The 27887-nt window shown below is 36.7% G+C and overlaps 1 protein-coding gene across 3 annotated transcripts in view; it reads left to right on the top strand.

The window, feature by feature from the left end:
- IQCK (IQ motif containing K) overlaps window positions 1-27887 on the top strand; it is a 138272-nt gene that overhangs the window by 10706 nt on the left and 99679 nt on the right. For all 3 annotated transcript variants that reach the window (XM_043978078.1, XM_043978077.1, XM_043978076.1), the window contains exons 2-4: window positions 5030-5094; window positions 10142-10280; window positions 16465-16562. In XM_043978078.1, the coding sequence (XP_043834013.1) occupies window positions 5030-5094; window positions 10142-10280; window positions 16465-16562 (302 nt within the window). The remainder of the gene's footprint in view (window positions 1-5029; window positions 5095-10141; window positions 10281-16464; window positions 16563-27887) is intronic.

Here is a 27887-nt window from a genome sequence, read left to right as displayed (position 1 = left end):
AAGTTATTAGTCAAGAAATTGACTGGGAAATGACCAAATAACAAAAGAAGAACCTGACCATAGAAAGTTACTATGGTGACAGGGAAGATCAAGGCAGAGTCAGAAGCAAACCGTCAAAACCACTACATGCAAAACTTCAAAGAAAAATGTGAATTAGTCACAGCCCCCAAAACAAATTCCTAGAAGAGCTCAAAAAAGATTTTTTTGAAAAAATTGTTTTATTTTCACTTAATAGTATTTAATTTTTCCCCAGTTACTTGTAAAGATAGTTTTCAACATTCATTTTTGTAAACTTTTGAGTTCTAAACTTTCTCCCTCTCACCCCCCCCTCCTCAAGACAGCAAGCAATCTGATATAGGTTATACATGTATAATCATGTTAAACATATTTCCACATTAGTCATGTTATAAAAGAAGAATCAGAACAAAATGGAAAAACCATGAGAAAGAAAAAATAAAAAACAATTAAAAAAGTGAAAATAGTATGCCTCAATCTGCATTCAGACTCCATAGTTCTTTCTCTGAAAGGGGATAGCATTTTCCCTCATGAGTTTTTTTGATCATTGTATTGCTGAGAAGAACTAAGTGTATCATAGTTGATCATCACATAAAGTTGCTGTTACTGTTTATAATACTCTCTTGGTTCTCTTCACTTCACTCAGAATCAATTCGTGTAAGTCTTTCCGGGTTTTACTGAAAGCATCTTGCTTGCCATTTTTTATAGCATAATAGTATTCCATTATAACCATATACCACAACTTGTTTAGCCATTCTCCAATTGATGGCCATCCCCTGTTTCCAATTCTTTGCCACCACAAAAAGATCAACTATAAATATTTTTGTATATGTAGGTTCTTTTCCCTTTTTTATGATATTTTGGGGATACAGACCTAGTAATGATATTGCTGACTCAAAGGGTATGCACAGTTTTATAGCCCTTTGAGCATAGTGCTCTCCAGAATGGTTGGATATTTTCATAACTCCACCAACAGTGGATCAGCATCCCAGTTTTCCCACATCCCTTCCAATATCCAATATTTTCCTTTTTTGTTATGTTTGTGACTTTGATCACCTTCTCCATCTTATTATTTCCTCTAGTCACGTTTTCTATCCTTTGTTCTTCACTAAGCATTCTTTATAGATCCTTTTAGATCTTTGTTCTCCTAAGTTATATCAAAGCCTTGCCCTGGGTTATTCTCTCTGCTTTCTTCTTTGGTAAATTTTCTTATACTTTCCACTCTCTAGAAATAACTACAAAATCTCTATTGCTAACTCTGACCTCTCACATATCTCGTCATGCAGCTACCTGGTTGCTCCATTGACACATCAAACTCAATATGTCTCAAGTCAAACTTATTCTTTTCCATCAAAGATGGTAAAATGGAAATTGTGCTAAATTTGGAATCATAGGAACTGGATTCAAATCTTGGTCCTGCTATTTCGTTCCAATGAACAAGCCCATTTTGCCACTCTGTACCTTGGTTTTCTCATCAGTAAAATTAAGGAGTTGTACTAGGTAATCTAGAAAGTCTATGATCCTATGAGTCCTCTGCCTAACTTCCCTATTTCTGCTGATAACATCATCTTCTCGGTGTCATTGCCACTAATTCAGGCCTCTTCCTTAGACTTAGATTGTAATAGCTTTCTATCTGGTCCTCTAGCCTCCCACCTTTTTCCTCTCTGTTCTTCGTGACCATTGCAAACCTAAACTTCTTCATGCATTGGTCTGACTATGCCACTCTTCTTCTAAAACACTTAGTTTCACCTTCTGCTAATTGAATAATACAGACACCTTATCCTGGTATTCAAGTCCTACTATAATATGATTCTAATCTATCCTTCCAAATTTATTTTATTTATTCATTGTACACTCTAGCCAGTTTGGGGCTATTTCCTGAGCCCATCTTGCCTTCACCTGACCTCACAAAGTCTCTTTGTGAATATTTTCTCTAATTCCTGAAATGAGTTTATACTCCTTAAATGCCCAATTCTGGGGATACCTCTTCACTAAGATATTTACCTATTCTCCAAGGTAAAAGTTATTCCTCCATACCTTATAATGTGTTCTCTCTATGTTTAAAAACTTGACCAAGGTCATACAGTTAGTTAATGGCAGGGTCTAGACTCAAACTCAGGTCTTTAGCTTTTCAGTTCATTATTCCTTAAAAAAACCCTTTTTTAACTTTTTCTTATTCTTTACTTGATAAACATTAACATGAAAATTTTTATATGTAAAGAAGAATGGAACAAGAGGACTGCATAGGAAACTATGAATAGCCTAGCTTGTTTTAAACAAAAAAAGTATATAATACATTCCAGCATGTTAATTTTAGACTCTGTGGTGCTTTCAGCATTTTCCTTTGAATGCCTATACTTTTCTTTTTCTTTTTTCTTTTTTTTGCAGGGTAATGAGGGTTAAGTGACTTGCCCAGGGTCACACAGCTAGTTCAGTGTCAAGTGTCTGAGGCTGGATTTGAACTCAGGTCCTCCTGAATCCAGGGCCGGTGCTTTATCCACTGTGCCACCTGGCTGCCCCACGCCTATACTTTTCTGTGTGTGTTTTTTAAAATGCTTCATATTTTCTTTTTTTCGGACATCTTTATTACTCCATATAATTCCTCCAAATCTCTCCCCTCATGTATTAAAACACCATCACCACTATCAGCAGCAGCAACAACAAAGCTTCCTTTGTGACAAATAAACATGGTCAAGCAAAACAAATCCATACATATATTTTATGCAAAATTGTGTATATTATTCTGCATTTTTTGTTCATCATTTCTGTTAGGGGCATGCCTTATCATCAGTCTTTTGGAGTTGTTGTTGGTATTGACCAGTGTCCTTTAGTCTTTCAAAATTGTTTTTCTTTACAATGTTGTGTACACTATGCATATTGTTTTCTTGGTTCTACTCAATAATCTCTGTATTTATTCATGTAAATCATCCTATGTTTCTCTAAATCCATCTTTTCCCTCAATAGTATTTGATCACATCAAGGATTTGTAACTTTTTTTGTGTCATTGCTCCATTTAACAGTCTGGGGAAACCTATGGACCCCTTTCAGAATAGTACTTTTTAAACAATCATAATGGGAGGAAATGCTAAATTTCAGTTAGAGGTTGAAAATAAAGATGTAATTTTTTCCCATCCAAGTTTACAGACCCCTTGAAATCTAATTTGGACCTCTATGATATTTTTGGAACATTCATTGCTTTTTCATATAATCATTTTATATCTTGTGCTAACATTATTCGTGTTTATATTTTAATCCCCCATTAGATTATAAATTCCTTAATTGCAGGGACAGAGGTTTTTTTATTTTTTCACTTTTATGGACTCAATATCCAGCACAGCATTTCATTAAATGATTAGCAAATTGGATTAAATTAAAATGAAATCAGACTCATCTCTTAAGGCACAGTACAAATGCTACTTCTTCCATGAAGTCTTTTCTGATCCCAGGAGTCAGTATGTTATTTTTAATGAACTTAATGAACATGAATATATATGTGTGTGTGTGTGTGTGTGTGTGTGTGTGTGTGTGTGTGTGTGTGTATGAAGAATATAAGAATATAAAAAAGATTGTATATGAAGCTGAGCTCCTATTACATTGAGTTTTCTTAAAGTATATATTACTTTCAACATGATATCAAAACAGTCCTGTTTGGCTAATTTCCATTCTAAACTTCTGTTTCCTTGCATATTTTAAATATTTCACTTTTAATATTTCATTGAAGCTCTTTTTTGCATCACTCTTGCTTTTGGTATTTTTTTGGGGTGGGGCAATGAGGGTTAAGTGACTTGCCCAGGGTGACACAGCTAGTGTCAAGTGTCTAAGGTCACATTTGAACTCAGGTCCTCCTGAATCCAAGGCTGGTACTCTATCCACTGTGTCACCTAGCTGCCCCTGCATCTCTCTTAATAACTACCTACTAACTGTCCTTCCCATCTTCCCCCAAAATAAAAGCTCCCCCTGTAACAAATAGGTATAATCAAAACAAATTCATACATTGTTCAAGTCTGAAAATGTGTTCAGGATTATCCTTTATTTTCTCAGAGCTCACAAAAGACTTTGTATTTCTTTTATGTACTTACTATGTATTATTTTGCATTATAGTTACTTTTTTATATTGCTCTATGACCCCAATGGGGGCGGGCAAAGAGTTTTGTACACAACTGAACGACTAAACGGCTAGATTGTAATGTTAAATGTGATAAAGGGGCGGAAGGAAGGGCTTGTGTTTGCTAAATCATGTGTGTCCTGAGTGATAAGTATACTGCTCTGCACCTAGTAGGCTTATAAACCTGTTTGTTGGATTTATTTGAGGCTTTATTTGTTTAGAAAGGAATTATTTTTGAAATATGTCTTGTGTGTTTCAAGGAATGAAAATCAGGAGGCCTGGTTTCTAGTCCGGACTCTGCTATTAACTAGCTTTGTGGCCCTTAGCAAGTTTTTTGATATCTATGAGCCTGCATTTCCTTATCTGTAAGATGGTGGGGGTTGTATTAGATGATCCTCCACCAATAAATCCTCAAGCATTTATTAAATGTCTCTTATGAGCCAGGCACTGTGTTATGCACTGGGGATATAAGTATAAAGAGGTGACGTAGTCCCTACTTGAATTGAGGTTTGTTCTTTGATTTCCTAGTCACCTGTCAGTAACAGTGTTCTCCTCTCTCATCTCAGAATCTGCTGCCATACTCCCTTTTCCCTCTATTTTCTGCACATTCCCATTCAGAAGGGAGAGGAGCATAGCCTCCTTGTCAGGATTACTCCCCATGGCTCCCCACCCACCCTCCACTAGAATTCATTGCCTGCACTGTTATTCCTCCTCCTCATCCCTAAAGTTCAAAAGACTGTGGGAGTAAATTGAAAGTAGCTTTAATTAACATCAATTTGTGATAGATGGGTTTTGTCATATTTCAAAAATCACCAACTAAAGTTTGAAAATATCTTCACAAAGGGCATTAAAGGATGAAGCCTTTGCCAAAACATATTTGGGCTTTGCTGTTATGTTTTCCCTTTTTAGAATATGAAGCTGAGCAGCCTCCCTTTCCAGAAGGGTATAAAGTAAAACAACAGCCTGTGATTACTGTGAGTATTACCCAGCCCCTGGACTTTCACTAACAGTTTTTTGCTTAAAGAGACTATATAAACTAATTTACGTCACTAATCATACTAAAATTATGCTCTAGTAACTTGAAAATTTTTGAGAATTCTCTTAAAAATAGTTCTGTAACAAAGAAAGAAGTTGCTTTTTAGTACTTGCAGCCTAAATTATTAATAAAAACATACCTCACACTCGGATAGTTACAGGCTTATGACATGTTTAGAAATGATTAACGCTTCTATGCATTGAAGTAGATTTAACAAGTAGATTCTTCTGGGGAATCAAATCTACTCAATTAACCTCATTCAACAGCAAGGACTGTTTTGTTTGTTTTGCACATATTCTTGGAAATACACGATGAATAAAACATGGTCCCGAGCCTTCAAGGAACTTATTGTATAAATAACTCTTTGAAAGTAAGAATGTAGGAAGAAGGATGTAAGGCATCACCTTTGGTGCCAAATAAACTGACTTCCTTGCTGGAGCTACCCTCACAACTTCTCCCTTCACAGTGTCTTCACAGTGGAGAAGCAGTGTAATGAACTTGGAGAGAACAAAAGTTTGGAGACCTGTCTTCTTATCTCTTCTCTGTTACTAATTTATTAAGGCTCCTTCCAGCTCTAATATTCTAAAGCAAGTCCACAGTAAGCAGATTTTGTTTATAGTTTGACTGAAATAATAAACTCCCTTTTAAATAAAAGGCTCTATAATGCCCCACACTTTTACTTATTCTTATTATTTTTGCGAGGCAGTGAGGGTTAAGTGACCTGTCCAGGGTCATGCAGCTAGTAAGTGTCAAGAGTCTGAGACCAGATTTGAACTCAGGTCCTCCTGAATCCAGGGACGGTGCTCTATCCACTCTGCACCACCTAGCTGCCTCTAAATCCTACTTTATTGAATATGTAGAGGATATGTCTAGGAGGAGCATAGTGAAGGTTAAGAAGTTAACAAGGCTAAAGAACGAAGCCTTTGTTCTGGTACTGAAGATGTCCCTTAATATAAAGGGGCAAGCATCCACATTGGAGATTTTGTTCTGGCACTGATGTATGAATTTTCATTGCTACCCCATGGACACCAAATTAAGGCTAATTGATTTTTACACTAGTTCAGTTTATTAGTTTCACAGCACTTGAGCTATATTCTCTGGGAATACTAGGCCTTTAAATAGGCAAACCAAGGAGAGTCAGAGAAACAGAGCTGAGAGACACAGATAAGAAAGGCTATAGAGACTTGGGCTTCTTCTTTGGAGGGGAAATCTGTTCATCTTCCATTCCCCAACCAAGAGCCATGTACCACCACAAAAAGAGTCCTGCACAGAAAAGGCAATGGTTGGAGGTAGAGGCAGAGCAAAGGAGTAATTCCCAACAAGCAGAGGAATTCCTTAATTTACAAGCCTCTTATGAATTCCTGGTCAGCACTGAGTTCCTAAACCAAGGTTCCTAGAAAAGATAAGGAGTTCCTGGACAAGATTACACTACAGGACTGTCTCCTACAGGGAAAAGGTGAAACTCTGGACAACAGCAAATTCCTAGACTCGTTGAGAGAATCCCTGGATGAAAAAGAGGCAGAGGAGCAGTAAGGACAGAGCCGTGATATAGAAAAGCAAACTTTGTATTTTATTCATTTTGCGTTGTGTGGACTGTGCAGTTCTCAGGGAAGGGGTTTGATTCTAGTGACCATAAATGATTTTTCCTTTTGGGGAAAGGTGGGTGTAAATCTAGGGTAATCCTTTGGAGAATATGGAAGCCCTCTGTAGAGGAAAGCAGGATTGTTCTGTTTATGGGTTCTGGGTTTATTTATGTGGCCTGGGTTCAATCTTTAGTGGCTTCTCACTAAGTATCTCTTTTTTGGCTTATTCTTCCACAGGGGACATCAGAATTTATCTTGTGTCTTGGTCTCTACAGAAAGTTTAAAGGGTGCTTTCAGTGATCATGAAAACACCCAGTCAAACAATACATCGAATACAAGACTGACTCTTATTCATCTGACAAAATTTCAAAATAAAAAGGGCTAATGTAGTTAAGATAACTCTTTTTCTTTTCATTGGGCTTCCACATCCCTCAAAGGATTACCCTGGAGGTAAAGATCCCCAAGAAGCAGAAAGCTTGGGGAGTCATTTATAAAAGTTCTGGACCACAGGTTATAGGTAATGTTATTCATCATGTTTCTTGTACCACTTAATTGAAATTTCCTTAGTTGTATTTTACTTTATAGCATACCTGTTTCTCTTTTATTTGGTAGATGTATACATTTGTCTTTGGGGAATGTGTGCAATATCACTTGATTTTTTGGTTGGTCAGAAAACTGTGTCAGGAGTGTGTGCCCAAGTTTGAGGTGACAAGGCATCTGAATGGAAATGTACAGCAAGGTACCTACCTTCTGGTAGAGAGGTGATATACTCAGAATGCATCTTGAGACACGTATGTGTGTATACACACACACATATATATACATATATACACACATACATATGTAGACACATATGTATATATATTTTTGATATGGCTAATGTGAACATCTGTTTTGCTTGATTATACATATTCGCTATGAGGATTTTCTTTTTTATTGGGAGAAAAAGAAAATAAGATTTTTATAAATAAATGTAGTTTAGAAATTAAATCCATTTCAATAGTTAGAGATAAGAAACAGGTGTTTGGAAGAGATATAAATTTGGCAGTCATTGCTATAGAAGTGATAATTGAAACCCTGAAAATAGGTGAACTCTCTGAACTGAGCGAGAAGAGAAGGACAAGGACTAAGCCTTGCTAAACACCTGCCTATGTTAAGAGAGCAGGTGGGAAAAAGGGTGATAACGGAGGAAGAGAGGAAAAGACAGTCGTCAGTGAGGGATGTGGGGAGAAAACTAAAATGGTCCAGGTGTTGTAGAAGCCAGAAAAAGACAATTTCAAGAGGGAGTGGGTGGGGTTAAGTATGTCACATGTAGCAGAAAGTCAAGCAGAAAGGACAGAAAAGAGACCATAAGATTTGGTACTTAGTGATACTAGAGAGAGCATCAGTTTCATAATAGGTGAACCAAGGAGAGTGAGAGAAACAGAGCTGAGAGACACCGATCAGAAAGGCTATAGAGACTTGGGCTTTTTCTTTTGAGGGGAGGTCTGTGACAGAGATGCTGGGCACATTTCAGGTCTTTAGCAAGGCTTTCAGAAACTTATTACTCCCCCAAGGCAACCTCTTCCACTTTTGGACAGTTCTTATTGTTGTATTTTTCCTCATGATCAGCCTTTCACATAGTTAAGCAAAAACTTCTCTAAGTATTTTTTCCTGTAGGATGGTTCCTACTCCTTCAATCACTCCACGTGGCATCTATACATGTGCCCTTGATTCCATTTTTCATCATCTTTCACCCTACTTCGAGTCTATCTCATCTCCTACCTGGACTGTTGCAGTCATCTCCTACTTAGTCTCCCTGCCTTGAGTCTTTCCGCTCTGATCTAGCTTCCACTCCTTGCCCTATCACCTCCCCACTTGGTGAGCTCCAGTTGCTTCTTCTTGTTTCCATGATCAGATATCAATAATGCCTTCCAGCTCCTCTAGCATTCAAAGCCCTTCACAGCCTGGTTATACTTTACCTTTCCAGCCTTAGACACATCAGTCCCCTTCATGCACACTGTTGTCCAGCCAATCTGGCCTATTTATTTTTACTACATGGGACTCCCCTCTCTAAGCTTTTGCACATATTATACCTCATTCCTGCAATGATTCCCCTCCTTACCTCTTCTTATTGTTATTCTTAGTTTTCTTCAAGGGTCAGTTCATGCACTGCCTTTTGCATGAAGGTTTTCCTGATCCCTCTCAAGCTGCTAGTACCTTTTACTGAAATTGTTGTTCTTCAGTCATGTCTGTGGGAGTTTATGGGAGTGGGACAATGTCTATATTGTCAGATTCTGTCGATGTGTTGATTAGTTTTAATGAATACTTTCCCCCCTCTTTTATTCTTTGTTACGAGGGATGGTTTGCTGGGGAGGAGAGAGATATTTGGAAATGAGGGTGATAAAAACAGATACCCATTAAAATATTTTAAAAAGAATTTTCCTCTTGAAAACTTTTGATTCTTTCTGAAATGACTTTTCTTTTAGAGCTCCAAGCAATGGGATGCTCCCTGTATTTTATCTAAACTCTTTGATATCTGTAATCCAGAATGTAGGGGTTCATGTCATACTATGTTTGTCTTTTCTTTCCTCTATGACAAGTTCTAAAATGGAGTGGTCACTTGGCCACAAGTTTCCAATCTTTATATTTAAGCAATCAGTCTTTCTTTTTTGGTAAAAATCAGATCCAAAAGAGTAGTTCAGTTCCCCTTGTCACTTTTTCCACTTTTGGAAGGACTAGACAATCATTAAGGAAAGCTAAGACTTTCTTAACTTCTCTGCTTTTGGTAGAGAAAAAAATCCAACAGATATTGAGATAGTTGAAGTCCTCCATCCCTCTAGATTATTTCATTATGCTAGGCTTTTGATCTGTTTCCCACTTTCCTCATCTATTCCCACTTTCTGCTTAGATGATCTGAAATATATTTTAGTATTAATATTGCTTTCCTTTCTGCCTCTGTTGGTCTTCATCCAGATCTTCTTTGTTGTGTTCCCACCCCTTTCCTGGATGTTGTGATGAGTATTTCTTCTTAATGTTCAGTACTGGCTCATAACCATACAACTAATAATAATTGGATGCAAGATGGGAACACAGATCTTCTGACTCCAAGTACAGTTCTCTTCATAAAAGCATCTTATGAATTTCTTTTTTTATGGAATGCTCGATGGTAATATCTTTGCACATATGTGAGATAGGAACTGTATCTGTGATGTCACTGATATAAGGAATTTTATATTATATGGCCTTTGCTAATATAAGAAGGCATAAGAACCTAGTTCCTTATGATTAAAATACTATTGTTATCATTAAAGAGAAATTGCAGCATCTTGGTCACCTGAAACATATTTAATACTGACTTCTATGTGATTCTATAAAGGAAAACCAAATTATTTATTCTATTTATGTAAATTCTTTTTCAAGGTTTCTTCTCCAATGGAGGCAACAGTTTTCCCAGGTTTAAGTCCAGAAAACTTTTTTCAAGTTACCCCAAATTATGCGATTGTCCAAGATGTACCTTGTGTAGCACCAGAAGCTCCAGAAGTTTTTGACCCCAAAACATGTAAGTAAGACAATAAGAAAATGTCTTTTCTGGTTTCCCTTTAACATTACCATAGAGCATTGGGTGGGTACTCTCAGGAAAAAAAAATCAAATGAGCATCATGTGAGTTAAGAAACTTAGTTTATTTTTCTTTTTTGCAGGGCAGTGAGGGTTAAATGACTTGCCCACGGTCACACAGCTAGTAAGTGTCAAGTGTCTGAGGCCAGATTTGAACTCAGGTTCTCCTGAATCCAGGGCCTGTGCTTTATCCACTGTGCCACCTAGTTGCCCCACAACTTAGTTTACTTTTTTTTTTTTTTTGATGAGGCAATGGGGGTTAAGTAACTTGCCCAGGGTCACACAGCTAGTAAGTGTTAAGTGTCTAAGGCCGGGTTTGAACTCAGGTGCTCCTGAATCCAGGGCTGGTGCTCTATCCACTGCGCCACCTAGCTGCCCCTACTTTTAATTTTTAAAGGGGAAAAACATTCCACTTCTTTTTAAAGTTGTACTTCAGTGGTACATGATTTCATTGTTTTGGACATTATCTCCATTTGTACAGATTGATTCTTACCCCTCCTTATCCTCCCAGACTTCTTAATGCAGTGTTTGAAAAATTCATTCATATATTCTGGCAATGAGTCTCTCTGCACTTACATGGGTTGGTTCTTAGAAGACAGACCCATAGTCCATCTTTGGACCCATCTATAACCTTCCAGATAGACAGATCCTACCAGAAATTGTTCTGTGCTGGCATAGCATTTCAGAGTCCAGGGTCACATCCACACCAAGAGCGAGCTTTAGCATAGGGCTTTAGAGGAGGCTTCTTAGGTGAAGAAAACCAGTTTAAAAAATGTTCTGTGGAGGGGCAGCTAGGTGGCACAGTGGATAAAGCACTGACCCTGGATTCAGGAGAACCTGAGTTCAAATCTGGCCTCAGACACTTGACACTTATTAGCTGTGTGACCCTGGGCAAGTCACTTAACCCTCATTTCCCCCCACCAAATGATGTTCTGTATTTGTTGTTTACTCAATAAGCATGATAAATGTTATGTAGATTTACTTAGCTGCTTAATGAATATTTACTGAATTGACCATGCATATATTCAATTGGATATGATAGCCAGTTAAATAAGTAAAGGGATGTGAGAAACAAAGAGGAAGGATGATAGAAAGATGTACAAAGACCCCGACAAAAAACACACCAGCACAGTAGAGTAGAGAGATGGAGAAGGGGCAGACAGGGTGGCTTGGGAGGTTTTACGATAAGTATCCTTTCCTCTCTTTGTTCTTCATTTGGGTGCTGGGCATCAATGTTTTGTTTTATTTTGTTTTATTTTTTGCTTTATTTTATTTTAATTAATTTGTACTCTCCCCTCCCCAGTTTTCAAACATTTATTTCTTCTCTCTCCTACTCACCCCTTACTGGAGAAAGAAAATAAAACCCTTGTAACAAATAGACAAGCAAAATTAATAGTCAACACAATAAATTGTGGGCATCAATGTTATTACCTATTATCACTAAACTTTGAAATATTGTTGTACTCTCTAACAATTTCTATACTTTTACGTATCTGATCTATGAAGCTACAAACAATTATCTGGTTTCTGAAAGGAGCACAGACTCTTGACAGGCTTAACAACTCAGAATAATTTTTATTATCTAGGCCATGTGATGTACTTTGTAGCTGTTATCCACAGACCCGGGTAGCTAAGTGTAGAAAGGCATTCATCATCAACAGGTTGGCTGCTGGATGGCAAAGTTTTTGGCCATAGTCACTGTCAGAGATCATCTCGAAGTCATATAAAGATTGTGATCTGGAACAATGGAGGGAGTCAGTCACACCATTGAAAACATGACTCCTTTAAGTTCTGAAGCATATGTATAAATAGTCATACATATGTAATTATTTATGTGCTGGAAAATTATTTTTTCTTTTTAAAATTCAAAGTTTATTTTTCAAATAAAGGTCTGTTTTCCTATGGGAAAAATCCAAGGCTTTGCATTTTATAAAAGAATTGCAGTTTTTTAAATCTTAGTTTTGAATTTTGGCAGTTATTGGTCAATTTATTAGAGCTATGCCTTGAGACTTCTGTGTTAGCAAAAGCTATCTAATAATTAGTCAATCAACCAGTATTAAGCACCTCTGTGTGCCAGGTACTATGCTAGATTCTATAGATATAAATATAGTGAATCAATTCCCATTTGCAAGGGGCTAACAGTTTACTAGGGGAGAACAAAAATACATGTATAAGTGTATACAGAATAAATATAAAGAGAATAAAAGCAAACGAATACAAGGTAGTTTGAGAGGAGAGGGCAAGAGCAGTAGAAGATGTAGAAGCGGGCATTTGATATGCATAATGACATAAAAGAGGGGTTCTGTGAGGCCAGCTGGAGGGAAAATGGCCAATACAAAGACATCTGAAGGGAAGACAGGATGTCAGTATTGTGGGTGAAGAATGGAGGCAAGGCTAGTTTGGCTGGATCACAGAGGGCAGGAAGGGGTGCAGTGATGTCCCATGAGGCAGAAACAATAGGTAAAGGGCTTGAAAGCTAAAGAGAGCAGTTTGTACTTCTGGATTCAGTAGGAAGCTACTGGAGTTTTTTAAGGAAGGGAGTGATGTGGTCAGATCTATGTTTAAGAAAACATAGCAGTATGGAGGATGGATTGTAGTGGGGAGAAATTTGAGGCAGGGAGGCCAATTAGGAAGCTGTTGCAACAATCCTGGCAATAGGTTATGAATGAAAAAGCATTTACTAAATATTTATACAAAATACTGTGTTAAGCACTGAGAATACAAATAGGAAATCAAGGCAGTCCCTGCGTTCAAGGAGCTTATATTCTAAAGGGGAGATAACATATATAATCAGCATCAGCTGCAAATCGAATGGAAGGGTCTTATGATCTTCGGGGTGCACAATGAATCATATGATAATGCATCTTCTTTTTTTGTTTGTTTGTTTGTTTTTTTGTTTTTTAGTGAGGCAATTGGGGTTAAGTGACTTGCCCAGGGTCACACAGCTAGTAAGTGTGAAGTGTCTGAGGCCGGATTTGAACTCAGGTACTCCTGACTCCAGGGCCGGTGCTCCATCCACTGCGCCACCTAGCTGCCCCTGATAATGCATCTTCTTTAATGCCATTTCCACTGATGAAATTCTATCTAATTCTGATAATGATCCATTTAACAGTGCCAAGGATTTTGCTGGTGAGAACTTGCTTTTCCCCATTTTCAATACTGCCGCTGAGGAGGCAAGGTTACAACACCACCAAAGCAATTGCTAGATCCTGTTTCCACAGGTATTGCTTCCTAATGACTTTGAGGACTGGGCTGGGACCAGGACAAGTCCTCTGGGGAGCTATAATTTCTAGAGCTCTTGGGTATACCTTTCTGTTAGTGGGAGCAGGTCATCCATTAATGTTGCTGGTGGTGAGGAAAACCTCTTCACAGAAATGACTCCTCTTAATGATGGTTGTGGATCTCTGGCTGGAAGCAGGACTAGAGGTCTAGGGAACATTCTTATTTCTAAGATCCAGTGTCCTGAGCAATCTCCATTAGTGTCTGAAGGAAGGTGGTGGTCAAGGTGGAGATGGTTTGACCAGAGGGTTGCCCTCTGACTTCAGCTAGACCAGCTTGAACAGAGGTGATGGCTGTGTGAATGGGCAGAATGAGTGGTTCCTATAAGAGAAGGGTAATGGAAGTAAAACTTCCAATTTTGGCAACTGATTGGATATGTGGGGTCAGGGACAAGGCCAAGGTACCTGGAAGTGTGGTAGTGTCTTTGACAGAATAGGGAAGTCCGGAAAAGGAGAGGGTTTTATGGAAAAGATAATGAATGAGTTCAGTTTTGGACATGTTGACATGATAGGGAAGTCCGGAAAAGGAGAGGGTTTTATGGAAAAGATAATGAATGAGTTCAGTTTTGGACATGTTGACATGATATGACTCTGGGATATGCAATTTAAAGTGTTTAAGTGGAAATTGATGATGAAGGGCTGGAGCTCATGGGAGAGACTGAAATTAGATATATCAATCTAGTATATGATTGAATATACAAATACACATCCACATGTATATCTTCTAATTGAAATGATCATTAAATCTATGTGAGCTGATGAGACCAATGAGAAAGAAAGTGACTAGAAGGAATAGGGGCCGAGTTCAGGACCTTGGGGACCATATAGGACTAGGTAACTGGTTTTATTTGGATATTAAACCAGCAAAGGAGACTGAGAAAGCACAGTTGGATAGGTAGGTGAATGAGGAGATATAGAGTTATCAGATCCCAAAGAAAAGAGTCTCTAGGAGGAGTGGGTGGTAACCAGTGTTAACTATAGCAGAAAATTGAGAAGGATCAGAACTGGAAAAAAAAATCAGATTTAGCATTTAAAAGGTGATAGGTAACTTTAGAGATAAAAGTTTCATTTGAGTGATGAGTCTGGAAGCTACATTGCAAAAAGTTGAGGAATGCATAAGAGAAAAAGAGTTGGAATATAGACAGATTTTTTTTTTTCAAGGAATTTGGCTGAGAACAGGTGGAGAGATATAGGATGATAGCTTGAGGGTCTATAGGAGGTTTCTTTGTTTGTTTTTAGGATAGGTGAGACCTGTTTGAAGGCACCAGGGAAGGAACCAATAACTAGGGAGAGAGGTTGAAGACAATTTAAACTTTTAGAAATTAAGATTGCTTGGGGCAGCTAGGTGGTGCAGTGGATGAAGCACCAGCCCTGGATTCGGGAGAACCTGAGTTCAAATCTGGCCTCAGATACTTGACACTTACTAGCTGTGTGACCCTGAGCAAGTCACTTAACCCTCACTGCCCTACCAAAAAAAAAAAACCAAAACCCAACAAAAAAAGGAATTAAGATTGCTTCATTACCTATTTCCTGAAAAAAACAAAACAAAACCAAAAACCCAAACTCCTCCCCCACCTAACTTCAGGTTGAGGTTTTTTATCCAGTTGACTAGCCCACATTTAGTTTATATTTATGTAATACTTTAACATTTACAAAGTACTTTCATCACAACACGATTATGCAGATAGTTGCATATATTAATCTTATTCACATAATTTAGAAAAGCAAAGTGATTTGCTTAACGTCATACAGCAAATAAGTATTAAAATGGGATTTAGACAAAGGTTATCTATCTTTTTTGGGGGGGGGGTGAGGCAATTGGGGTTAAGTGACTTGCCCAGGGTCACACAGCTAGTAAGTGTTAAGTGTGTGGGGTCAGATTTGAACTCAGGTCCTCCTGACTCCAGGGCCAGTGCTCTATCCACTGAGCCACCTAGCTGCCCCAAAGGTTTTCTATCTTACAGACCAATGCCCTTTCCTCTAGACTACTTGAACTCTAGTCAATATCAGGGAACCCAAAGAAACAAACCAGGATGAAACCTAGTGGAAAAATGCTTTAGAAATAAATACTTTAGCTTTTTCAGTAATACAACGTATTTCTGATGTAAAATGTTATAAAATATAAAGATGATAATGTTGATGATTTGTTTCATTGTTATTTGGTTGTTTATTATAAACAAAGAAGACCTGGCTTCAAGTCTGACCTCTGACACATCCTGGCTGGGTGACTCTGGGAATGGCATTAAACTCTGTAGCTCTCAAGAATCCTGAGTTTGGCCCAAGCCAGATTAAAATATAATTAGAAAAAATATATATATATATATAATTAGAAAATATTTAACAAAATACATAAAAATACAACAAAACATCGATAATGTCCAAATGTGGCTTTCTAAGTAGATATGTGACCTGTAGGGACCTTTATACAGTCTTTGGCCCCTATTTTTATCTAGGTTTGACACCACTCCTATAGGTAACTCTCCAAGAGAAAGTGCTGAGGGGCAGCTAGGTGGCGAAGTGGATAGAGCACTGGCCCTGGAGTCAGGAGGACCTGAGTTTGGGTCCAGCCTCAGATACTTAACACTTATTAGCTGTGTGACCTTGGGCAAGTCACTTAACCCCAATTGCCTCACCAAAAAAAAAAAAGTGCTGCTCTACATTAGTATAGGGAATCTGTCACCTGAGAGTTGCCTATACCAATAAAATCACAATCTAGTTTGTTGTTGTTGTTATTATTGTCTAGTTTTACTCAGTAAAAATCTCACTTTTATTCAACTGAGAATAAAATATGAAATGTATTTTTAATTATTTAATTAATGGCATATCATTATCATTATAATATTTTCTAGGTTCTCCAAGAGAATATCTAGAAAATTTCATATTTCCAGTGTTGCTTCCTGGAATGGCTAACTTACTCCATCAAGCTAAGAAGGAAAAATGTTTTGAGGTCAGTTGCTTTTTTGCTTTAATTTCTAAATCAACAATGCTTTTTTTTTTAAGAGATAGCAGCTTTGGAAGTAATTATTTAAATGCCATTAACTTGTTTTTCTTAAAATGACAAAAAGTGCTATATTGGAGATCATTTTATTCATGTGCCTATTTTCCTTTCTGTTATGAGGAATACTGATTTTTTTTCTTTTCTCTGCATATATTTTTAAATTTCCACTGATCATTTCCACTAAGTCATTGTGCCCTTTCCATAGGACCTTTTTGAGTATATCTTTCAAGTATTAGCTAGTGTAAATGTCTGTCCAATTTGATGCTACTAATGCATGTTCCACATTTTTGATTAACACTAGAGGGCACTCAGCTGAAGGAGACTCTGAATAGAAAAAAACTGATTTAAAAAATAATTGCCATAGATAATCTTAGAATACCGATTTCCAAATCCAGGTTACCACTCACTATCACTCTTGCAATCTGAGTTCCACGATAAGTGGAGGTTTTACTTCAGCTTAAAGAAATACTCAGTGCCTCATGTTCTACCTGACTGTCACAACTGCTTTAGAAAGAATGTGAATGATTATTTCTTATATGCCTGAAGTCACCAAAATATAAACATGTTAATCCTTCCCTGTAGATTATTTTCCTTTAGAGTTTCTAGTTTCTTTCAATATAGGTTTTTATGATCCATTTATTATGATGATTTTTCCTCTATTTATTGCTAAAATGGGAGATGTGGTTTTATTTTGTTTTCTCCTCATCATATTGAACACTGGACATTGTTAAATATAATAAGTGAAACACAGGCAAAAGGCAATCATAGTCTTTTGAAGGCTGTTACCTGGGCAACAGAGAACAATGGGTAGTAGGAATAAGATACTTGTGCTCAATAAAACCAATGGAGTATTGGCTGTGGTAAGGGCGGCTGTGATGGTTCATTTACTCAATCAAATATTTTTCACCCTTGGGCATTCATTTCTTTAGGAAACATTGGTTAAATGCCTCTTGTATGCAAACTGCTGTGCTAATATGCTGTGTTAGAAATGAATGGTCAGGGCTAATTTGCCCGTAGACATTTAATTCATGACCCTGGAGAAATCCTCCTTGCACTGTATACTATTTATAGTAATTTACCAAGTTGTTTTGTTCTGTAGATCAAATAGTTCTAATTTATTCCAACTTGAAAGTTAGCAAAATCAGCCTAACGGGCAATAAATTAAAACTTTATGTTAAAAGTTGCATAACAATGTTTCCCATAAATGATTTTGCACAGGGTATTGGTATGCTGTTTTTTTAGCCTCTAGCAAGTAATAACATGGATTTTTAAAATTCATTAAAGTCTATATTTATAATGAAATTTAATTAATTATTCTTGTTGGGCCAACTCCTATTTCATCTTTGAAATGTTCCAAATAATTCCATGCCAAAGCTGTTAATGAAAACTGCCTAGGCGTTAACTACCAGAAGGTGCCTGGATGAAATTTTAAGCTTAAATTTTTTTTTATTCCTCATCAAAGAATAAAAAAAATTCATTTTTTAGAGCTATATTAACCTGCTTGCCTGATAGGCTTACCTAGTGCTTACTTTGTACTAATTAGTACCTAGTATTACCTAGTATTACTTTGTGTTACTAGTGTAACCTAGTGTTACTTTGAGCTAACACACACACATGCATATACACACACACATACATACATATATACACATAATTAAAATCTCTATCAGACTATGGAAGACATAGTGAGCTTTAGCCTCACTTATTGAAACCAAGGTAGGAGAGAGTTTCAAGTAGAATGAAATAATCCACTGGATCAGATACACTTTGAAGAGAATGAGGACTGCAAAAACAAACAAACAAACAGAACCCATTGGATTTAGTTGAAGATCACTAGTGACTTTGAAAGAGCAGTTTTTGTGGAATAGTGGGGGCAGAAGATTATAACAGATTAAAGAAGTATTAGAGACTCACATGAACTGATGCAAAATGAAGTCAGCAGAACCAGAACATTGTACACAGTAACAGCAATATTGTACTATGAAACTGTGAATGACAACTATTCTCAGCAGTACAGTATCCAAGATAATTCCAAAAGATTCTCATGATGAAAAATGCTGTCTGTCTCAAGTCTGAATGCCCATTGAAGCATACTATCTCACTTTATTTTTTTGTGTTTTCTTTCAAAATATGACTAATATGGAAATATGTTATGCATGATTGCACGTGTATAACCTGTATCAAATTGCTTATCATCTCAAGGAGAGGTGAGGTGAGGAAAGGAGGAACAGAATTTGGAACTCAAAATTCTAAAAAAGCAAATGTCAAAAATTGTTTCTTTATATGCAGTTGGGAAAAATAAAATATTAAGATATTATAAATAAAAAGAATAAAAAGTAAACTGGAAAAAAGTGCTGGGTTGGTAAGGAAATAGAGGTATGGATATAAACCAGGGGGTCTTAATTTTTTTTTGTATCATAGATCACTTCAACCATCTGGTGAAGCCTATAGACATCTTCTGAAATAATGGGTTTTTTTAAAAAAAATCATAATAAAAGGAAATGCTAAAGTTAGTGTAATACTTTAGTTAGTGAAAATTAAGGTATATTTTTTTACACCCGGTTTCAAAAACTCCCTAAAATCCATGGACTCCAGGTTAAAAAACTCTGGGATAGACTGTTTCTGGAGTTTTATGGTCAAAAGAAGGTCATCTTACTATATATGGCCCAAAACCACACTCCTCCTTCTACCCAAGGTGGACTCCCAAGGACTCACACAAACCTGACTCTTATCTTGAAGGGCCTGATGCGAAGTGGATCTGTTCATCTTCTTGGCTTATTGCCCCCACCCTGGAGTTTTATTCCATTTTTGTTATCAATTTACGTTTATGTCTTCCCAAGTGTTGATAACCAGAGTTCCTTTCCACGAAGGTACTCAGTGTACAATATGGATATCAGGAGTGGGACAGCTTTTTATTTCCTCCACCACAGAAAATATATAAGACACAAAGGATTCAGGCACCCATGAACAAATATGGAAATACAATACACTCGAATAATAGATTTCATTCTCCCCCAAGGTAAATGCACTTTTGGGGACTGCTAAACAAGCACTTTTCTTTAATCTCTGACTTCTACTGTTTGAGCAGCTCACAACAACATTATGAAAAGCTGATGAGGTCTAGATCTTCTGACCCTTTGTGGTGTGGCTTTAATCTTCCAGCTGCAGGGCAGTCCCACTGGGCACTATCTTTTTCTTCTCTGAGAAGTACAATATTAAAGGAATCTCCCTGTGGCTGGCAATACCTTACTCTCAAAATCAGGATCTCATGAACTTAAAATTAATGGAATCTCTAAGGCTGGAAATGGCCATTTTTAGATTCTCTACCCTCTGACCTGTGCCAGAAAAGGAAACAAAGTCACCAGAAAGCAGCTGGTAATTGGAAATCCAGAAACTCCCATCTCTGTCTCTCCTGGGCAAGCATAAGCACCTTGCCATGTGCTTCTGCCAGGCCACCATTCTTCTCCTGATGAGAAAGGACAGATCCCTTTCATTCCTCCACTCTTGCTACATCTTAGTCTAGAATCTGAAGGGAGAGAGATCATAGAGGGATTGGCTCCTCCTCCCACAAGCATCCAAGCTCTCCCGATTCTCATTCAACTGAGCATTAGGAAGCAGTCTTTCTTACTGAGAGTCAAATATGAAGTTGCTTAGGCACATACCTACTTCCATGGGAATTGCCCTTCTGACAAAGGTACCTGATCAGTAATTTCTTCAGCTTGATTGGGAGGATTCAATAAATTGATCTTGGGCTTCCCTGTTCAACTTCTATCCCACTTTCTCCTTCCAATTAAATATTTGATGTTCCACATAGTTAATGTCCTCTGATGTTCCATGATGTGTTTTGGGGTTATATTTGTTCATGTCCCTAAGTCTAGATGACTCTCATAGGACTTCAGGAGATTCCAGTAGTTGTCCATTAGACACAGTCCTTGATTTACCTCCCCTCACTTACTCTCAAATGTATAGTCAAATCAAGTAAGCAACAAAGTTTTATAAAGTGCCTATAATTCACCAGTGTCTTGGTGCTTGTAAAGTCCTTCCCCCAAAACAATTAGGATAGAAAAAAAAAAAACTAAGAACAGAACAAACAACTAAAAATAGCATACAAAATAGGTACAAAGAAAAGGAGAAAAAATACTTCCCAGGGGGTGGGGGGGTGTGGTAAGTGAGATGGGATATCTAATCACAGATTAGCAGCACCTTTCAAAAAACATCCCAATTTTGGCATCTAAAAGTCATTTCCTATTCACAAACACAAATCTCAAAGCAGATTGCAATAGCTTTTAAAGGCAAAACTCCTCTGATCATTTTAGTTCAAGTTACAATTGTGATCCAGATTTGCATCGCAATTATATCAAGAATTTCTGTAAAGACTGCTGCAAAAATTATAGGTCGCTTCACTAAACCTTTCAAGTGAACTGACTCAAGTGGGGAACAATGGATATTAAGTTGTAAAAGTCATTATAAAATACAAAGCACTGTGTCCTAGATCCAGCACACAGCTTTGATATCAATCAATCAAGTATTTATTAATGTGCCAGACACTCTGCTTGGGGGTACAAGTACAGAGAATAAAATGATCCTCACTTGGAATAAGCTTATATTTAATAGGTGAGACAACAAGGGCATAGGAAATTTATATACAGCATAAATAGAAAGTAAACAAATACAAAAATGTATAGTAATTCAGTGAAAGATAGTTAAGGAGGCAGGACCCTGGCAACTGGAGGATCAAGAAAGACTTCATGTAAAAGATAGTGCCCAAGAAGAATTTAAAGGAAGGGAGGTACTCAAAGATACAGAAATAAGGAGGAAGTTCATTATAGGCATCGAGGACTGCATTGAAGACATGGAAGACAGGAGAATGGTGTCATAACAGAGAAAGCTAGATCACAGACCGTGAGATGGGGCATGATGTTCCATGTGAGGAATTAATTGTGACTTGGGGCTTTCATAACCCTATCTTTGCTTTATTATGGTCAGACTGAAAAAATGTAAGCTTAAAAGCCTAAGAGAAGATGGGTGTGTACTTTGAGAGGTAACTGAGCAAACAAGAGGAACTTTGACCACAGGGAACATTTATTGAAATTATATAACTAAGCCTCCCCCCCCCACCCCATGCCCATGTGGATCTCGCCAGATTATAATGGGGACAGCCCATGTGGGTGTGCTGAGCCAATTGGCGACTCAGCAGGACTAAGAACCACCCCTCCCCTTTCCATGGAGGAGTCAGTTAGATTCAGTTGGAGACAGTTAAAGAGGCTGTTAGAAACGGTTCTGAGGGTGCCTGGGGCCTTTTTACCACAGAGATTTATACACTGTTTCTAGTTCTATTAATCTCACTTGTGTTTTAAACTTGTTACCATTAATAAACCTGTGTTTTATGTTTTTGAAAGAGGCTGTTTCTTTTCTTACCTCAATATTAAGGTGAGCCACCCAATTAACTCTTCCAATACTAAATTTGGCCCTTACATCCATGAGGCTGGATGGGTTCTATAGGGCTTTAAGAATAGAGGAGTTTGTATCTTTTTCTAGGAGAAATAGGAAGCCAATGAAGTTGATTGAGTAGGGGAATCATGTGATGAGATCTGCTTATAAAGGAAATTCTTTTGGCAGCAGTATATAGAATAGACTAGAGTGAGGGCAGCTAGGTGGCGCAGTGGATAAAGCACTGGCCTTGGACTCAGGAGTACCTGAGTTCAAATCCAGCCTTAGACACTTGACACTAGCTGTGTGACCCTGGGCAAGTCACTTAACCCTCATTGCCCTGCAAAAAAAAAAAAAAAAAAAGAATAGACTAGAGTGGTGGAAAGACCTGAGGCAGGGAGAGAGATTAGGAGACTGTTGCAAAAATCTACTCAAGAGGTGGGTAGATCTAAACTAAAGTGGTAGCTTTGTGAATGGAGAGAAGAGGTTGGATTCTAGAGATGTTGTAAAGGCAGAAATAGCAAGACTTGAAAACTTATTGGAATATGTGGCTGGGGGAGAGTGAGGGGTTAATAATAATGCCAAGGTTACAAACCTGGGAGATTTGAAGTATAATGGTGCCTTTATCTAAAGTAGGGAAGTTTGGAGGAAGGGAGAGTTGAAGATAATGAATTCCATTTTAGACATGAGTTTGAGATTTCTTCTTGAAATAGCTTAAAATGTCCAATATGCAGTTGATGATGGAAGACTAAAGATCAGGGGAGAGAGTAGGGTATCAATTTGTGATTCACCTGCATTAAGATGACAGTTAAACTCTTGGGAACTAATGAGGTCACCGAGAGAGAGTACAGAGGGAGAGTAAAAGAGAGCCTAACACAGAAACTTGGAGAACATCCACAGGTAGAGCCATGATCTTGATGTTAATATGGCAGTGGAAACTCAGAAGGAAAGTTCATATAGAGGTAGGAAGGAAATCATTGTTACAGAATCTCATAGAGGAGAGCATATGCAGGAGGAGGAGATGATCAATAGTGTAAAACAACAGATAGGTTGAGAAGAACTGAGAAGAGATAATCAGATTTGGCCATTAAGAAATCACTGGTAGAGTGTACTTTGTAGAGTGTACTTTCAGTGGAGTTGAACGCAAACTGCAAAAGGTTGAGAACTGAGAGAGGGGAAAGTGGAAGCAAAGAGTGTAAATAACTTTTAAAATAATGTATTTTATTTTTCCCCAATTTTTAACGTTTGTTATTTTGAGTTCTAAATTCTATCCCTTGCTGTCTTCTCTTTCTCTTCCTTGAGACAATAAGCAATCTGATATAGGTTATAACATGTGTAAACATGTTAAACATTTCTTTATTAGTCATATTGTGGAAAAACAATATGAACAGAAAAAAGTGAAAAGAAAGAGAAGTGAGAAAGGAAGGAAGGAAGGAAGGAAGGAAGGAAGGAAGGAAGGAAGGAAGGAAGGAAGGAAGGAAGGAAGGAAGGAAAGAAGAAAGAAAGAAAGAAAGAAAGAAAGAAAGAAAGAAAGAAAGAAAGAAAGAAAGAAAGAAAGAAAGAAAGAAAGAAAGAAAGAAAGAAAGAAAGAAAGGAAAGAAAGAAAGTATGCTTCAATCTGCATTCAAACCAGTTCTTTCTCTGGAGGCAAATAGCCTTTTTTATCATGAGTACTCTGGGATTGTCTTGGATCATTGTATTGCTGAGAAGAACTAAGTTATTCATAGTTAATCATTGCACAGTATTCCTTTTGCTGTGTACAATGTTCTCCTGGTTCTGCTCACTTCACTCAGTTCATGTAAATCTTTCCAGGTTTTTCTGAAATCATCTTGCTCATCATTTCTCATGACACAATAATATTCCATTACAATAACGTGCCACAACATGTTCAGCTATTCCCGAATTGATAGACATTCCCTCAGTTTCCAATTCTTTGCCATTTTAAAAAAAGGTGCTATTAATATTGTTGTGTACATAGGTCCTTTCCCCCTTTCTTTGATCTCTTTGGGACATAGACCTAGTAACGCTATTGTTGGGTCAAAGGGTATGCATGCTTTTATAGCCCTTTGGGCATAGTTCCAAATTATTCTGTAGAATGGTTGGATCAATTCACAACTCTACCAATAGTGCATTTGTTATTTTCCTTTTCTGTCATATTAACCAATCTAACAATGTGAGGTGGCACCTCAGAATGTTTGTAAATAGATTTTAAGGAGTTTGGCTGAGAGGAGGAGAAATATAGGATAATAGTTTGAGGGAATGGTAGGGTCTAATGAAGGATTGAAGATATTTGGATATGTGTGAAGACAGGGAAGGAATTTTTTGATAGGGAGCAATTGAAAATTAGAGAGAGAAGGGATGATTAAGGTTTTAATCTTCTAGAGAAGATGCAAGGGGATGGAATCAAAGGCATATATATAGAGTGGTTTTATAGATCCCAGGGTGGGGGTAGGGAGAGAGTCAGAACACTGAATAGTAGGGGAAACAAATATCTAGAGACAGAATATACTGGCCTTAGGAAGGGTAGTAAATGGTCATGAGTGGACAGCAGTAGTGGCAGGATTCAGGATAAAAAGTGACTCACTATACTTTGCTGTTGCTTTCATGAATTTGTATTTCTAGGAGTGAGACACAGGAGAAAATAACCCTATTAAAAATAAAATCCTCAAAATATAAAATTAAACAGCAGGAATGGAGGATGGATAAAAAAATCTACAAATGTAATAAAAGGAAGGAGTTCAAAATCGATCATCTAAAAACTAATTCTTATGAAGGAGATAAAATTATTTTTTTAAAAAGGGACATGTAAGTATAGAATGGGACAACTAGATGGTAGAATGGATAGAGTGTTGGACCTGGAATCAGGAAGACTGCTCTTCCTGAGTTCAAATCTGGCCTCAGACACTAGCTGTATGACCCTGAGCAAGTCACTTAATCCTGTTTGCCTCAGTTTCCTCATCTGTAAAAATGAGTTGGAGAAGGAAAAGGCAAAACATTCCAATATTGTTGCTAAGAAAACCCCAAATGGGGTCATGAATAGTGAAGCCTAACTGAATAAGAACCAAGTATAGAATGGAAGAATAGAATTCAGAATAGACAAGACTAGAAGGGGATACAAATAAAATGAGGACAAAGTACACGAAAACTTCTTGAAACAAAGTACTGTAAGACCAAGAGTCTGAATTTAATTAAAATTAACTAAGAAAATTCAAGAAATAAATAAGAATAGGGTAAGTGGTCTATGAATATAAACAAAATTAACTGCAGGGATAAAGTGTTGACTTAAAATAGGAAGCATGTAAAGATCATTACAAATGAAATAAAAAGAAGAAAACAAGTCTTACAATCATTGCTTTAAATGTGAACCTACTAAAGAATCCAATAAGAAGAAAAAAGTTAGTAGAATGGATAAGAAAACTGGAGTCAACAATTTGTTGTATATAAGAAATAATAAAAAATAAAGATACATCCTTAGTGAAAATGAGTTTTGTCGTTCAGTCATTTCAGTTATGTCCAACTCTCCATGACCCCATCTGGAGATTTCTTGGCACAGATACTGGAGTGGTTTTCCATTTCCTTCTTTAGCTCATTTTACAGATGAGAAAGCTTAGGCAAGGGTTAAGTGACTTGCCCAGGATGACACAGCTAGTGGCTGAGGTTGTATTTGAACACAAGAAAACTCCTGACTCCAGGCTCAATACTTTATCCACTGCACCACCTATTTGCTTATGCAGATGAGGGACTAAAATAAAATCGACAATGCATCAGGGGATTCCAAGAAAACAGGAATTGAAAACAAGTTATCAGACAAAACACCAGTAAGAATTCACAATGTCAAGGGAGACAATCAGGAAGAATACATTATACTTAAAGGTACTATAAATATAAAAACAATATCATCATTATTAAACATATAACCACCAAATGGCATCCAAATTTGTAAAGGAAAATTGACTACAAAGCAAAAAGAACTAGCTAATAGCGCATTAAGTATAGGAAATTTTAATAATATCCTTTCAGAATTGGATATATCTAACAGATAGGTAAACAAAAAAGGAAAAATAAAGAACAGAGTATGGGCATACCTTGGAGATACTGAGTTTGGTTTCAGACCACTGCAATAAAGTAAATATAGCAATAAAGTGAGTGACATGAAGTTTTTGGTTTTCCAGTGCATATAAAAGTTATCACTATACTGTAGTCTATTAAGAGTGCAATAGTGTTAAGTCTAATAAAACAATGTACATAATTAAACTATTTTGTTGCTAAAAAAAGCTAACCATTATCTGAGCCTTCAAGTCAAAATCATTTTACTGGTGCAGGGTCTTGCCTTGATGTTGATGGCCACTAATTGATCAGTGTGGTAGTTGCTAATGGTTGGAGTGGCTGTGAAAATTTCTTAAACTAAGACAACAAATCTTTTGTCCTCTTTCTCTTTTCCATTTTTCTTTTTAAAGATAATATTTATTATATAGATTGGTTCTATGAGAGGAGAAGTGGTACTGGGAGAAATGGGGATGTAAACCCTCAAAGATATTAATATTTCTTTTTAAAAACAGGTAACAACTATGTGAAAGAGAATGATAACAATGAGACAACATACCAGATGTTTTGAGGTTCAGCTAAAGCATTCTGCAAAAAAAGTTAATGAATGAAAACATAAAAAATGAAAATAGAAAGGCAGAAAGTTAATGACCTTATTATGCAATTTAAAAAACAATAAAGTCCAAATTAGCACAAAATAATTCTTGGAAATTAGAAGTAAAATAGATCAAATGTACAAATGAAACATTAGAGAAATGATAAAACTAAACTTTAGTTAACCTGATTAAAAAAATGAGAAATCAAGTTGCCAAAATAAAAAATTAACAAGGTAAATTTACAACATATACCAGTCTATAATAGTTATGTGCTAGCAGAACCGAGAATTTATGAGAAATACAAAATTATTTATAAAAATATAAATCTTAACTAATTCATTGCCAGAAAGCAAAATTAAAGATATTATAAAAGAACTGCTGAAACAGAAGAACTCTAGTCTAGATGGTTTTAATAGACAATTCTATCAAGTGTTTAAAGAAAAGTTAATATTTATTCTAAACAATTATTCTAAATAATGAAGGAGGAAAGTATTCTTCCAATCAAACTCTATTTATAAAACAAATATAGTTCTGATCACTAAAGGAAAGGATAAAGCAGAGAACTATAGCAGAGAACTATAGATTGAAAAAAATTTTGAAACGTGGCAAAAATATTTTGCCAAGATGTTATTCTAATATATGAAACAGTCACTTATTATATTTCAAGTTGGAGTCATACCAGGGATGAAAGAATGGTTCAGCATTAGGAAAATATTAAATATAATAAATATGTTACTCCAGATCCCATGATTTTAACAATAAATGCTGAAAACGCCTTCGACAAAATATAGTACTCATTAATGCTAAATGTCCTAAAAAGCACAGGCATAGAGGAACCACTTTTACTATAATTTTTTAAAAAGTATGTATCTAAAACCAAAAGCTTGAAATATTTATGATGGAGAAACATTAGATATTTTATGATTAAATACAGAGATTTAGCAAGGATGTCACTTCTTGATGATATTTGATATATTGCTATTCCTAACATAACTAGAACTAACAAGAGAAAGCAATTAAAGGCACAAATGTTGGTAAAAAGAGGACGAAATTATTCTCATTTGCAGACTGATGATTTCTTAGAAAGCTCCTGAGAATTAGAGAGGAAATTAATTGAGAAGATTAATAATATCAGTAAAGTAGCAGAATATAAAGCAAATTCATAGGAATCATCAGAATTTCTATATACTAATAATAAAAACCT

Source organism: Dromiciops gliroides, chromosome 1 (assembly GCF_019393635.1).
Source record: "Dromiciops gliroides isolate mDroGli1 chromosome 1, mDroGli1.pri, whole genome shotgun sequence".
NCBI classification, from domain to species: domain Eukaryota; kingdom Metazoa; phylum Chordata; class Mammalia; order Microbiotheria; family Microbiotheriidae; genus Dromiciops; species Dromiciops gliroides.
The sequence above is the reverse complement of the archived record's forward strand: the minus strand, read 5'-3'. Positions and strand labels throughout refer to the sequence as shown.